This window comes from Cyclopterus lumpus, chromosome 15 (genome assembly GCF_009769545.1).
Source record: "Cyclopterus lumpus isolate fCycLum1 chromosome 15, fCycLum1.pri, whole genome shotgun sequence".
In the NCBI taxonomy this organism is placed as follows: Eukaryota; Metazoa; Chordata; class Actinopteri; order Perciformes; family Cyclopteridae; genus Cyclopterus; species Cyclopterus lumpus.
Genome location: NC_046980.1, coordinates 20,260,268 through 20,276,295, shown reverse-complemented (window position 1 = coordinate 20,276,295; position 16,028 = coordinate 20,260,268). Strand labels below are relative to the sequence as shown.

The following is a 16,028-nucleotide window of genomic DNA, read 5'->3' as shown; positions in this document are numbered from 1 at the left end:
TACGTTCAACAAATAGAACAAACACATGAATGAAGTTCCCTCATAGCGTTTCTACTTTATGACCATAGTAGCACAAGCAACCCCACTCTAGAGCTTTTGGTTGCAACTTTGAGCACAAAAAAAATATCCTATTTGTATGCCTTGTTTTCAAGTGAGGCTTTTAGCTGCTCGCTTGCGTGCGTGTGTGCGTGCGTGCGTGCGCGTGTGTGTGTGTCTTGCAAGAAGCCTCGCTCCTCTTTTAGGTCCGGTAAAAATAGTGGTGGTGGATGTGAGGTCCCTTCAGACTCTGTTATCAGCCTGCCCTGCCGTCCCTCCCACTGCCGCAGCCACAGACTGACCACGCGCTGAACTGAGTACACACACACACACACAAACACACACGGCTCAGTCCAGTAAAACGCATGCACAAAGAAACATATAAATCGGAATTCACATAAAACCAGATAGAGGTTGGGCCCAATTAGGCGAAAAGAGATCCCAATAAAGACAGGCTAAATATAAAAAAGGAAATAAACACACTCTCTTGCTCTATATAGTCATATCCTTGCGCAAACAAGGCGTGCACATGCACCCTAGACACCAAGTCACACTCCCTCAGACACGCATGTACACACGGGCGCAACGACCAACTCATTTGATTGCTCGCAAGAACTGCGTTACTACGCACTCGTCGGAAGTCACATCTCAAATAGCCACAAGGGACATAATGTTGGTTCATTATGTCCGAGGGACGTGTAGGTATTCGTTTGCTGGCAGCACGAGCCGTGTGCATACGCATGATTGTGTGTGTGGAAGGGTGACGCTCAGCTTTTGTGGCTCCTACGGCAATAAAATGTGAACCACTTCAAGCACGCCGCTATTCTCTCTTGGTTCCTTCACCACGATGGAGCCTTTGCACCATTGTTTGTCCTCAACACTCGAAACAAGACTCCAGTCTAGTTGCTGAAAATCTTCTAAATTTCAGTGAGAAATATAAGATTCTTGACCTCATAAATGGTAACTACTATTCCGTCTTGATTTCAGAAATAATAATTAAATGAAACAATTTTAACTCAGTCTCCTTAGGAGGCTTGTTTGGGAACTTTGAACCGAATGCAACAGCATTCCTCTGAAGAATTGGCTTACTCGTCATCATTTGACCATTATAAAGTACGGAAATTTGCAAGCAAACTATGATGAAAGCTATGAAATGCATTCAAAAAGCTATGAAAAAAAATACTGGACCTTGAGTTAAGATTTTGTTGTGAGAGAAATTGCTGGTGGCCAGTGAAATTGGGATTAGACAAAGTCCAAATGATGATAAGATTAATATTACAAGGATGAAAGTGAAAATGTTAAAATGAAGGAGGACGATATACATAGTGTCCAACCCTAAAGTGTGGATCCATGTCCGTAAACGCATTGCATGGCAGACTTCCTGATTCAAAGTCACAACTTCAATATCAAACAGCTGGGATTCCCTCGGGGTTCGACGCATCTTGGGTCACTAAAATCAAGCCGACTGGGTTTCGTCAGCCGTCGTAACAGGAGACCAAAAGAGAAGAATGCATCGAGGTAAAACAACGGCAACGTCACTGCTGCCACAGGAGAGGAAACTGCGATACTCCTAGTTCTTAAGCCGCCTCCTCTTCCAGCAGCCGTTGTGGAAATACACAAAAAAGGATAATACTTCTGGCCAGTACCTGGGCATCGTGGGCCAGGGGGCTGTAGCCGGCACGTGTCGAGAGTGAAGTCTGGTGTCGGGTTGGGTTAGTGCCGCCCGTCCGATGGGCTTGTTAAGCTCGCGTCTGGTTGTAACAGAGGTTTGGGGTACGCTGAAGCGATTAAAGATGCTTTATCAAAGACGAGGGCTTTGCTCAGGCCATCCACGGGACTGGCTCAATTTAAAACCAATAAATACGTCTTTCATTCAAAATCAGATATCAAGTCGGTTGTGACTTATCCGATTATTCCTCGACGATGTTATCATTAACTTGTGTTTGACAGAGAATCAAGAATCACTGTTCTATTGCCATTATTTTCTTTCCCCCCACTGGTAGCACTGCAGGGTGCGTCCGTGAATGACTGGTCACATCGGCGTATAAAACGAAATTTGACCGTGGCAGCCAATTAAACCCATGTGATTCTTTCAGATCCAAGCCCGTTAGCATCTCTTTCATTGAATTGTCCTCTTGGCGGAATACAAACGGTCACACGGAATCTCTATAGACACATATCTGCATGTGGATGTTAAATCTGGAGGCGATGGGACAAGATTTTGGGAACAGATCGGACGAACAAACCGAACCGGGAGTTGCGTGTGAAACACTTTGATATATAAATATGTGTATTTCTGCATAGAAGTCTTTTTTGTTTGTTTGTCTTTTTTTTAATGATCTTGCAGCTATTAGATGTCCTGGATTTGACAACAGCTTGGAACCAGACTATCTAAGAAGCGGACGTCGTCAGTGTAACGTGACCAATTGGTTTGAACCCGAGGTATCACAAGGTAGCCCCGCCATAAAGCATACCCTGCTTTATGGTCTATTTTACTCTACATGAACCATCATTTAGGAAATGGACATCACGCTGTATTGAAGAAGACTTAAAACTAGAGATTAAGATCATAAACTCATGTTTACTGAGGGAATAAATCAAGAGAGAAGTAGAGTCATTTTCTCAGAAACTTCTATACAATGAGACCATTTTTCGCAACCAGAGGAATTGCCCCCGATGGTCAGTAGAAAGAATGCAAGTGTCTGCATCACATTCCAGGAACCGGAGGCTGCCACCTGCCATAATCATAAAGTCAGACGATTTATACTGCTCAATTCGGCATACACCTTCAATCCCTATCCACAACGACATGGAAGAAGAGCAACATTAGGAAGAACCGACTGGTGCGGGAAGCGGTGCTGCCCGGAAACATTCACTTGTGGCCATCAGACCTCTTCGCTGTATGCGTGTGAAAGTCAGCAGCGTCGAACAGCAAGCCCCAGTAGCTGTGATGGTTCCCAGCTCCACACTTGGCCCACTAACAGTTGTTCTTTCACAATAACAGAGGAAGTGATTCCTGCCTCGAGCAAAAACATCTGCTACCGGTTACAGACACACACAATGAAGCACATTACATACAGTAGGCATCTCCCAAGGCCTAACTCAGTGTACCACTACACACACACACACAGTAGTGGTACACGCCCACTGTATCCCTCTATACACACACACACACACACACACACACACACACACACACACACACACACACACACACACACACACACACACACACACACCAGTGTCTGTGTGCGTGATGCTGCCCCTCCACACGTACGCTAAAGGCCACTATCTCGGCTTTACTATGTTTAGACCACTTCACCTGCATGCAGCTAGTGCCCCCACCTTACCCACACGCATGCTATCTATAGCCCGGTTACAGATGGCCACTACAGATACACGCCGCACTATTTGGATCATGTTCCTTAACTCTCAAAACCCCCTTAAATCAAATGTTTTTTGGTATACAGTGTGTATTGTTTGTGCCCCACTAAAGGTTTCCCCCATTATACCACAGTGTGGTGGGAATAAAGACATATTGTGCCCGTGATACTTTACTCCACAGGATTGTATAGTATTAAACAAAATATTTTGGGGAATATTTTAATGTGCAAAAATGACTATTATCACAATAGTACTGGTCGGAAACTTGTAGCCACTACAGGTCCAAAAAGCTGGATGTGCGTCACTCTGAAATAAGGTCCGTGTTCAACATAAAGCTAAAGAGATTTTAACGTTTTGTTCCACGATGTAAAGTACGCCAGTAAATACCCCTCTCTGTAACTTTGAAGCTTTAACGTGGCGGTTTCAAGTAGCTAAATGAGACTACAAAAGCGCCAGGCAGCCTCGTGTTTATACCCGCACTCTAATGCGACCGTGGTGTAGCTTGTTTATAGCATAGCGATAGCTTCCTACTTCTGCCACACCGAGGATTTCTCTTCTGGATAGAGGAAAAGAGTTATTATTATTTTTTTTTAAATATATTCTTTTTTTTATATGTGTGCATTCGTTTAGAAAAAAAAAAAAAAAAAAACTCATCGTATTGTTGACCAAGCGACGGCTGACGTAGCAGCAGTAGCTAAAGGGGGCGTGGCTTGGAACGTGGCAATTGCGGCAGGTATGCACTTCAGGGTGCACTTCACGGAATTAAATTTCTCTGACCAAAAATGTTGAATGAATGAATGAAAAGACAGAAAAGAGGAAGCCAAGTACACGCACATGATTAGAAACGGTAACGATTAGAAACAGAACGAATAACGGGACTCGGAAGTTGCTGTCGAGACATTTTTTTGGCGCGGTTTTAATCAGTTCATACATTTTTGTAAAAAATAAATTCTCCATTACTAGTTGTTGGACCCGCGTTAAATATTATCAAATTATATTGAAAGATTTCAGATCTTTCCGTCCCGTCTGTTGATGCCAGACCGAACGAATGGAGAACCTGGAGGAGAAGACGTGGGTAGATTCTGAAAAGACCGACGGCGGCCATTCTTCTCTAAACCTTGAAGAGGCCCCCCCTCTCCTCTCCTCCACCTTTAATCCCACAGCAGATCTCGCCTTGCAGTCCAGGCTGCCATCAAACCACAAGCCGTGAAGAAATCGGTGAGAACGAAGTGTTCTTTCATTTCTTGAGTTGACCCTCCGGACCAGGTTCTTGCCTCCCTCAGTGGAGCTCAATAAAAGGCTCGGAGGGGAACTCCCTCTCCCCGTCTCCTCGGCGTGTGTCGATATTACCAGCAGACTGTTTGGTTGTGTTTGTCAGAGTGTAACAAACTAACAACTAAAACACTGGTATTCACCCTTGTCTGGTCAGGCTGTGTGTGTGTGTGTATCCAAATGACCATGTAAAACAATTGCAAACACAAAAACTAATTATATCGTGCTGTTTTAGTCACTGTGAATGAATGTGTGTACCGAGGCTCACAGACCTCAGAGGCCCCAAAGCAGACAGAGACAGCGAGAGCCGACGGGGCCACAGCAGGACGTGGGGCGCCTCACGCGGCATTCATTCAAAAGGTCTGCCACGTTTGTGAGGAGGACTACATGAGTGACTACATATTATACCTTCAATTTGTCAATTATTGTTTGCAATTTATCAATTCATTAAAAAGTGTAAAAGAAAACTAGAAAAAAAAAAAAAAAAGAATTCCTGGCTGAAGGCAATAATCTTCAATATTCAATTTTCAAAACAAAGAAGCGTGGCAATTCCTCACATTTGACGAGGTGTGCGTGTGCCAAGTAGGGTTGCAAAGGGGCGGAAAGTTTCCGGTAAATTTCCGGAAAGTTTCCACGGGAACTTTGGCTCGGGAATTTTGAAGAAAAAAAAAAAAAATGTGCCTAAGTTTTTTTGCAAAAGCATATAACAGGGAACTTAAATGTAGTTGAGAACAAGACTATGCACGTCTAGCTCAGCTGGACCCTGAATGCAGCTGGTTGGGAACATTGTCTGCCAGAAACATAAAACGTTGTTGTTTTTGAACGTCTTTGTCATCAGTGTTGCGTCTGAACGTTCCAGCCCTATGCCTGGCAAGTGTGAGAGCGCCGAGTGGCGTAGAGGCCAAGAGCGGTATTGCAGACAGATAGAGATTTCAATCATAGCTGCAACATATTGAAAAAAATAACTGAACTAGTTCATTTTTTGGAGCTGTGAACTTAGTTCAAAATGTTGAATTATGAACTATGAACTGAACTAGTCACTGTTTGTCATATAGCATATTGATTACATGGTAAACTGAAACCATGTTCATTTTAATACCAAGTTTATTTGTATACAGTAGACTAACTTTACAGCAGTGAGGAGGACGTTGATGAAGTCCAGGAAGAAAGCGAAAACATGTGGGTTGGGGGTGGCGATCATAGGGAATACACCTTTTTTAGTCAACGTTCATGTTTTTGTTGTTCGATGAAAGAATAAAGTTCTACTCACAAAATGTCAAAAAAGTCAACATTTTTAAAAGTTGTATTATAAATGTTTGCATGCATGCATGCTTATGACAAGGTAAAGTTAAATGACCCCAACATTTTCAGTTTATTCCTGTTAATTCCCGTATATTCCCGTGGAAAGTTTCCAACTTTGAATATTCCCGGAATTTTGCAACATACCTTAGAGTCCTGCACGCACAATAAAGGTTGGATTCCACTCAATAAACACTCGTGGTCATTTAAGGGACTTGTGACACGCATATTGATTTACGGCGACTGTGTGGCGCAGACCTGCAGCAGAGTCCCGTGGAGGTGGTTGTGCTGGATCTCGGGTCCGGGCTGCGCAGGAAGCTCCTGCAGCAACGCGTGGACGGTGGATGGGACCTGGGTGACCAGCACGAAGGGAACGAGGGCTCGGGCCGCCATCTCTCTGGTCCGGTACACAGCCGAGCGGCCGCACCTGCAGGAAACGGAAACGCACGCGTGTGGCTGCAGCATTAACGTCACGGAGCAAAGAATAGCTGCATTGTATTGTCTTGTATTATGTTGTATGTTTGAGTTAATGGCAACACAACCTCTCTCTCTCTCCGATTACAAAGGATCTGAACCTAAAAAGTTCCCAGGCCAGCAGATGACCGATAGAAGCAATTAGAACCATGTAGAAATGAATCTATTCCGTGTTGTTTTTTGGCCCCACGTAGATTCTCTTTCCCCCTCCTTGTTCTTTTTTTCTCACACAAAGTCGCACAACGCCATTCATCCTATCTACCGGCGAAGGCCAGCTACCCACGAGTCCGGGTTAAAATTAAACTTGTTTACAAGCCGATAGTCTTTCCTTATCCAATGCCATAACAGTGCCATAGCTGACACCAGGGAAAGGACACGACCGAGACCCAACTAAAGGAAGGAGGCGATCTCAGCAGAATTGCCTTAATCATTTCAGCTCAAGGTCAACTCCTCTAATAACCTGAGCCTCCATTATGGCTGTCACTGTACCAGCTCCTGAGGTGCTGCCAGGACGAATTGAATACAGATCACATGGGGGGCCCAGCAAAGACTGTGCTCACATAAGGAGGACGAGGTTTGTGTTGGCGGACAAGAGGCTTGGAATTAGTATTGACTTCCACAAAGAGGACTGTTTGGAGCAACAAGTCAGTCAACAAATGTTGTTCCATGTGACACACACACACACACACACACACACACACACGCACAAGTTTGCATTCCTGAGTTCTGCGCGCCTGTACAAGTGAATTTATGTGCACAAACACAAACACGCACTATAACATAACTATTTCCAGTCCTCGCCCTCCAACCCGTCACAGTCCATTTGGGGCCGATATGTTAACTATCTGCACTAATTTGTCCCCCATTGAAACACTTTTGTAAAAAAGGAAATGACAGTTTGGAAGGGTGTAATTTTAGAAACAGGGCCGTCCCCTGTGGGGTCAAAGGCAGACCGACTTGACTGGCACAGACTCATCCGTGCCTCGTTTAGGGGCGCTGGGAGGACTATTTCCACCGCGGAGGCCGGTACCGTAGAACGCCGGCTAAACGAGCACCAAAAAAGTCTGTCACTGTGGAATGTTAGGAGGGGAAGTGGTGAGTTAATTCATTCATATGGACAGGATGTAGCTGAGCATGATCATTTTATTGAATGGTGTTGTTTACTGTCAAACAGCTTTGTCTAGAATTTGAAAATGTTTTGGGCAGGAGTATGAAACAAAAGCAATTTTGCTTCTTTGGAGTATGCTACCTTGTGATTTACAGGGTTCTAGCAGAGTATACGGCGTTTCTATGTCTCTCATCCGCAGCCCAGATACCGTATGGTAACCTTCTGTTCACTGGTTTCCCAAAACCAAATGGTGACGGACACGATGCTGAAATGGAGGCTTCAAAAAGTCCACAATCAAATATGTGCCGACATGTCGACCACTTCTTTTATACAGTCCACAACCACGAGGGGTCCACGTTGATATCAGCATACAGCCCCGGAATTTATGTGAAAACTGTTGGAATGAAATATAAATACAACTTTGAGGCTACGATAACTTAGACTGGATGAGATTTCTTATTTAATAACACCGTGTCGAGCTCAATTCTGTTAGTTATTCTAAATGCTGGTGCCCAGTTCGACGCCGTTTACATTTTGAAATGTTTCTAATCTGTCCACTGTCCTCGGGCCAGTGTCCATGCAAGCCCCCAAAATGATAATATTGGGAAGGAAATGTCGGATAAGAAATGACAGTGAAGCCGAACTTGGTGTACGTGCACCGCCGTGCCCTTTCACAAGAAATGAGATACGAGTCAGTGAGGACGGGAAGTGGAAAAGAAAGGAGTGAGGGAGGGAGGGCGAGGAGAGATGCCTGGACTGGATATCACAGGACAAAAAAAAATCGTATGAAACTATCTCAGCACTGTGAGGATTCAGCGTCACGACAAGAGAGAAGGAGCGAAAAGAAAGAGACCGAATCAGAGACATCGGAGGGGATAAGACCGACTATTAAGACGTCAAGATCTGGATTGAAGCAGACATCAATCAGTAGAACAAATCGGTCTGCTCGCCATCATCCTCCCCCTCTCCGCCGTCATCATCGTTCACGCTCTGTCGTGATGCGTGCAGGTGTGACAAATTGCAGCGAAGAACATGAAAGATCTTGTGGAGTAAGATCTAAAGATAAAATGCTGTGAGGCGTGATGGGATTGTGATGGATATAGGGGGAAAGAAGTACTAGGCACCATGCTCCGTCCTGTCACTGGAGGAGCTACATTTGATCCTTGGAGGTGGCAGGTCAGATCACATGAGGAGATAGAGCAGGAGGACGGGGGTGAGGGGGGGGGGGGTCATCGGTACTCCTCATCAGACACGTCCGCACATGGGGGAAGATGTGCCGGGGGGGGGGTTATAGGCGCTCGGTGAGAAGAAACGTGGCTGGAGCCAAAGAAGTTAGAGCCTGGGTCTATATTTAACAACCAACATGTGGGCTTGATTTGGGTGGATGTGTGTTCGGCATACCTTCTCTGACAGGAAGAGTCAGCCAGCGAGTCGGAGGTCAAGCTATAGACCGGTTAGCTGCACACTCAAGTGATAGCTACTCACAAAGCACACTACAATAATATGCTGATATACCAACATTTACCAACCACAAACACATAAACACACGGATGAAAAAAGACCTGCACAACTGCTGTTATCCAAAGCGTCAGTAGAGCATTCCAACCTCAAGGTATCAGCGCACTCCGGGTGCACTTTTTGCACACTTTTTGCACACCTTTTCTGTTTTACCATGCCCGAACACATGGTGTGATACTGTCTTAGATATTGTATCTAATAGCGTATACAAGCATACAGTATAAAATGTACAGATTGACTACTACCCTGTTTTAGATCTCAAGGTGCTTTAGGGTTACGATTAAAAGTAAACAAGTTGTGATGGTAAAGGTTTGAGTTTGGCCAATGAAGGTCCTCCCCACGCAAGAGGTACACGCTCCAGTTATATTTGCAGGTGCAACAGATGGACATGTACCAATAATATTTGGAGACTCTCTCCCCCCCCCCCCCCTCCGGAATGTTAGAAATGCAACCGGTACGGTTTCCAATTAGCGAGTTCAGATAAAACATGTTGCAATCTCATTCGCCGAGGCGACCCGAGCCCCCGCAGGCAACAACAACAACAACAACAACAACAGAAACCCACCGGGGTGTTTAGACTCGAGTGTGAAGAAACGGACAAGGTGTCTTAACTTTTAGTCCGTTTTCCTATATGGTGATGCATGAACTGGACAGAAAAACAGTACAGACAAATTCATGTAAAAGACATAGACGCACCTGTACAAACACCCCTCACTCCCCTCCCCCCCCCCCCACCCACCCAAAAGACACACGAATGTTTTGACTGCAGGTGTTTTGTCTTGGTGATTGCTCTATACTTAGAAGTTCTGGCTCAGAGAAACAATGTTTTGGGAGGTTTATCGTGGCTGGGAGAGCAGGTGTGTGACCCTCTCGGGTTCAATAGAACGTTCTCCTGTGATAGTGTTTCTTTTTCACCTCTATAGCAGTGTGTGTGTGTGTGTGTGTGTGTGTGTGTGTGTGTAGCACTGACACCCACCTGATGATGAAGGGCATGAAAGGAGCGAGTCCCAGAGGCGAGGAGGATCCGTCCATGGGGGAAGGGTAGAGTCGACTGAGCACCAGCAGGAGCAGGAACAGACTGGGGTGAAGCTTTACCTGACCGCTGTCACTAAACACACAGACAGACATTAACAGTGCAACATCGACGACGCCTTTTGTTGCATTATTTTCTGAAACGCCAGAGGAGTACGAGCAGAAATGCGTTGCAAAGAAGCAAGAAGACCATGGGTGCAACTGGCAGAACGCCATAAACCAACTTCAACAATGCAAGGAGCGATTCTAATCAACTGTAAATTCATAATCATGGACTACTTTATTATCTCGACAGAAGCCCTGTAAAGAAAGAAGTCAAGTATTAAGGTCGAATTAGACCCGTTGTGGCAGACATATACAGATCCTTTTCTGAATACCACATTGTGAAAATACTCCCCTACGAGTTAAAAGTTCACTTAGTAAAGCATGAAAGGATTATCAGCAAAATGTCCCGAAAGTAGGAAAAGTATCAACATATCTGAAGATATGTGGTTTTCACTGTAAAGGAAGGAGCTGGAAAACCGACATGTGAATAAGTAAATAAAGCGGACATGTACTGGAGTAAAAAGTACAATGTTCACCTCTGAGATGTAGTCGTGTAAAAAGTACAATATTTATCTCTGAGATGTAGTCGTGTAAAAAGTACAATATTTATCTCTGAGATGTAGTCGTGTAAAAAGTACAATATTTATCTCTGAGATGTAGTCGTGTAAAAAGTACAATATTTATCTCTGAGATGTAGTCGTGTAAAAAGTACAATATTTATCTCTGAGATGTAGTCGTGTAAAAAGTACAATATTTATCTCTGAGATGTAGTCGTGTAAAAAGTACAATATTTAGTGTACAGAAAGAGTGCATAACTATCGTGCATAACGACATTTCCAAATCAAATGACAACAGGGCATATCTAAACGTATCTAAAGCCCCCCGGAGTCATCTTCTCCTCCGTCCTCGAGCTCCCTCTTCTCCACATCCAAACCTCACCGCTGCCAAACGAGTTGCAATGGAAACCGTCCGTCTCTGCCAGCGGTTTCACAGCTTCACTCCGACACACGCGCAGTGAAGGACAAAGGGAGGGAAGATGAAGTACAAAGAAAGGAAAATGACGGATCCAATATCGGGTATCGAGTCGGGCCATTGCTTTGCCTTTCCGATCCGTTTGACTCCTTGCCCCGCTGTCAAGAGTCCAGCTCTTTAAACGGATGAATAAAAGTAGAGATCGATTCCCCAAAAGGTTCAGTGAGATCTATATCTGCCGGAGTACTTTATAGTTAATAAAACCCCACTCAAGACTTTGGCAGAGTTAATTTAGCAGCGTGTACGGTGGAAATATTATCTTATGACAAGAGGAAAACATCTCCGGGCTTCTCATTACGCCATTCCACACACACACACACACACACACACACACACACACACACACACACACACACACACACACACACACACACACACACACACACACACACACACACACACACACACACACACACACACACACACACACACACACACACACACACACACACACACACACACACACACACACACACACACACACACACACACACACACACACACACACACACACACACACACACACACACACACACACACACACACACACACACACACACACACACACACACACACACACACACACACACACACACACACACGGCTATTTGGGAAATGTAATCACAGCCCAATTAGTAAGCGGTCTGATGTGTTTAGCGTCACAGTTTAGTCGAGCACAACGGGACAGGATATGATGTCAGAGAGGCAGGGGCGAACCCATTGGGGAGGCAGGAACACACACATTTAATGACGTTCTCAAATCCCACGTTGAGCTCTTCCGTGAATGTCTCTCCAAAGAACTCCTCAATCACCTTCAGTACCCGGGTGTAAAGGCTGTTTTAGCTTTTTGCATCTTTTGAAAGAGTGAACCTCAAGCTCTTCATTCAGAAAGTAGAGGAAAAGGGAAGAAGCCCTGAAGTAAAAACCAAAGCTGAAGTCAGCTGGCAGACAAATAAAGCAGCGGTTTTGTTTAGGGAATTACGGAAAGGTACTTTGGATACGATGTGAGAAACAGTTTTCTTTGGAAGTGAAGGCAGTGGCAGATAAGACTGTTGGCGCTGCAGCAAATCACTGCGTCGGCAGTTTTAAATGTGGGCACTGACCTGAAATAGTTTCGGAGATAAACCTGTTTATGTTTGATACGCCGAGATAATAACAGCAGGAATCTGGAGTGTGCGAACAACAACAAGAAGCCTCCTTAGCTGGAAGCTACGAGGCCACAGAATGGAGTTTGGGAGTCAAAGGCAGTGACACCGAAAGATGAAACCCCAAATGATGACGGGAGCTCTTGCTTGTGTCCAAAGTTACAGCTCATGAATACAGCAGGGAAGAGATGATTCAGAACTCGTACTAATAGAACAAACGTACAAAAAACTAGAGCAACAAGCAGGTATGGGGGCTGAGGGGAATGTGTGATTGTATTTTAAAATCACCAAAACTAAACTTTTTGATCAAAGCAGAACTTATCGTCAGATTTTCAAATTCCCGATGGCCCTTGAACGAATCGTGCGTGAGGAGGCTCTTCCGTTACGCAACATAAGCGAACCGTAAAAGCTTGATATTTCGTCAAAAACACACATTATTCTACACGTCTCATTTTTGCACAAACCAGATCCAGGAACTGAAACCAACCGCCACGTGAAGCGAAGTGAACCGTCAACTGAACTGCAGCGAGACGGGGGAGGACGAGAGAGGCTCTTAAGGAGAGGTTGTAAAAAATGTAAATAGTTTATGATGCTTAGCATATTGGGAACACTTACGGGGCACTTGGGGAAAAAAATGCCGCCTGCACAGATTCCATTGTTTTCTGATTTGAGTATTTTCTTGAAATAACAGGGTTTTTTGGGAGTTTCTCTCTAATCTTTAGCCATGACGTGCGGTTTCAATAGCGGCGCAGGCCTTATTGTGAAAAAACAAACGCAGGAGCAAACCAGAATCACAAGTTACATTCAAGTCCGTACCAGAACACCTATAAACATAATGCTGTCAGCGGCACTGAGGCAAAAAACAACAACAACAACAAACGTCCTGAAACTGCGTGGGGTTCAGAGGGTAATAAATAAGACCAGTTAAAGTTTAGAATAGGTCAAGACCGAGTATGAGCCTTTTATTGTGACCCCTTCCGGGAATGCACTTGTACAAACCACTAACAGCAGCTCTGCGTGTTGCTACAGTACTTTGACCCGTTTTGGGTGGCGCGATGCGTCCAGATGATGCGGGACAGCCGGGATCTGGTTCCGTGGGAAAAATCAAGTAAATGTTTTTTAACAACGGGGTCGAAGGGAGTGAGGGGAATTGTGAAAAGAGTTGGTCTCAGGGAGCGTTCAATTAATTGGATCCATATTGAGATAAGGCCGCCTGGGGAGCTGCTGGACGGGTGAAGAAGGAGATTGGACCGAGTTGGGGGAGCCAAATTAAATCTCCATCTACTTTATTCGGTCGTAAAGTCTTATTGTTTGAGCAAAGTTATGAAAGTGATACTTTGGAGAGAGGAAGAATAAAAATAAAAAAACACAACGCTACTCGATTAGAGAAAACAGTTCATAGTTCGCGTTCCCACAATCTGATGAAAAAATAAGGACCACCTCACCTTTCCACCGTGGCTGCAGCCTCCTCCAGCTGGTTCAGGAGGAACGGATAGAGAGCCGGGAAGCGAGTGAAGAACTCTCGGCCCGTCATCCTGATGAGGACAGACGGGAAAGAATTATGAATGTATTCACAAACAGTGAGAGGCACTCGGCATAAACCCGCAGAAATAAGGGTGCTGAAATAGCCCCTCGTACTTTGGGACTTTGCAGTTTATGGTAGCGGTTCCACACTTAAATTTCAAGGCTTAAATAAGTTTAGAATAATTTCATTAAATGATTTTCGCAACCATGCAAGCGGCTTTGTGAGGCTCTACGCTAAATGCTGACATGCTCATGAAGGCAATAACGATTTGAGTTAGCAAGTATTTGCTAATTAGCACGAAACACAGAATAGCTGAAGGGATTTTTATTTATTTATTTATTATGACATTATCCCCCTGAGGTGGACATTTCATAACAATCCATTTCGAAACCTTTCGAGCAAAAAGCACAAATGTCGACCTCGTGGTGGCGCTTGATCTTCAGAACAAAAGCCATGAAGAGAGACGCGAAACGCGGTATGTAATGCAAAATAAACAACAACAAAACCAGCATTAGCAACACCGTCATTAGAAAGAACCTAGAGGCCTACTGTATAAAAGTGCAACGCATCTCTGCAGAGGGTGAAACTAACTGCCATCGTGAATCACCGGCAACAGAGAAGAGAATTTAAAAAAATCAGGAGTACTAGATCATTTACTTGAATTTCAGCTAATGAAATGACCCGACAGTCGGGAGTAAATCAGTATGTTCCTAATAAAAGTGATGCAAGAGGAACAGCAGACGGGCGAGGCGATGCTGATAAAGCGTGCCCTTGTGCCAAAGACCTCTCTACATAAACAAACCCAGCCACGTTGTTTGCTTCGCCTGCTACAGCCGGTCACATTTGTGTGCATGCACATACACTGGGTCATACGCATGCGTGCGCCCGACAGTCAATAAAACGTCAACCCTTTATATTTTTAACGCCGACGGTCTCGCTGCAGCGACCGCCATTCAGCCTCAGGGCCAGTAAAGTTTTGGATTTAACTCTGCGGCATCTAAATCAAGTCACTCCTGAAGGGAAGAAGTCTGGTCTGCCAAGCACATGATCACAAGCCTGGAGAGATCGCATCACACACACACACACACACTGCATTGAAGTAAAATCAAAATCTGTGTGTGTGTGTGTGTGTATATTGTGGTCTGAGGAGTGAGGAAGGATCTCGGATGAGCCATGATCGAGAAGGCAAGAGAGCGGGCTTCCAGGAAGTGTTTTAACGCTCGACACGCCCCCTCATTGTTCATCAGTTATTTGATTGGACGCTGCAGCTGATCGGCCTGATCACTGGAGTTTCATACCAGAGTGAAGACGGATCCCTCGAGTTATATTATTAGATTGTAGTAAAAAGGCCTAGTCGTGTTTGTGTAACTATTTGCATTTACTGAACTACAATTTTCTTTGCGTGTACTCCGAATGGAGCACAATTTACTGCTGTATTGAAGAAGACTAGCGATTGAGAATAAACTCACGTTTGCAATGTTTACTGAGATAATAAATCAATTGAGAAGTAGATTAATTTTCTCATGGACTTCTAAACAACCAGACTTCAAGACCCAGCAGAGAGAATGCAAGTTTTAAGACACTTAGGCATTGGTTTCAAAATCCAAAATCGGAGTTTGCGGCCTAAAGAAAGCTAAAAGAATATAATTTGTTGTCGCAGACCAACTGTGACAACTGGATATAACTACCAACTATAAAGCAGTCACAACAAGCTCTTTAAGTTAAGCATGATGTGTAAAAGGAGTAGTGGGAAATGGACCTGGACCTCGCTTTTATAGTCTTCCGACCACTCAAAGCGCTTTAACACTACAGGACACCCTTCACCCGTTCACACCCAGTCATACACTGATGACAGGGGCTAACAGGGTGCCACCTGCACATCAGGAGCAACTAACATTCACACACCGCAGGAATAGGCTGTGGGGGCAAATCGGGGTTAAGTGTCTTGCCCAAGGACACACCAACATGGACAAGCGTAGCCGGGGATCGAACCGCCAATCCCCTGATTGAAGGACGACCCTGCTCACCACTGAGCCACACTTTGTTGCGTTGGTACTTTTGCTAAGTCAAAAAGGAAGGGAAATAAGAGAGCCGAGAAAAACCTCTCAGTAACATGAATACGAACACAGCTCTGCATGTACAAGAGTGCAAAGTGAGG

At 44.7% G+C, this 16,028-nt stretch overlaps 1 protein-coding gene across 1 annotated transcript in view; it reads right to left on the bottom strand.

Annotated features, from left to right (window-relative positions):
* Positions 1–16,028, bottom strand: part of thada (THADA armadillo repeat containing) — a 72,820-nt gene that overhangs the window by 29,850 nt on the left and 26,942 nt on the right. Inside the window, exons 27-29 of the mRNA XM_034551467.1 lie at positions 13,791–13,880; positions 10,068–10,199; positions 6,250–6,418 (exon numbers count right to left, since the gene is read on the bottom strand). Of these exons, the coding sequence (XP_034407358.1) occupies positions 6,250–6,418; positions 10,068–10,199; positions 13,791–13,880 (391 nt within the window). The remainder of the gene's footprint in view (positions 1–6,249; positions 6,419–10,067; positions 10,200–13,790; positions 13,881–16,028) is intronic.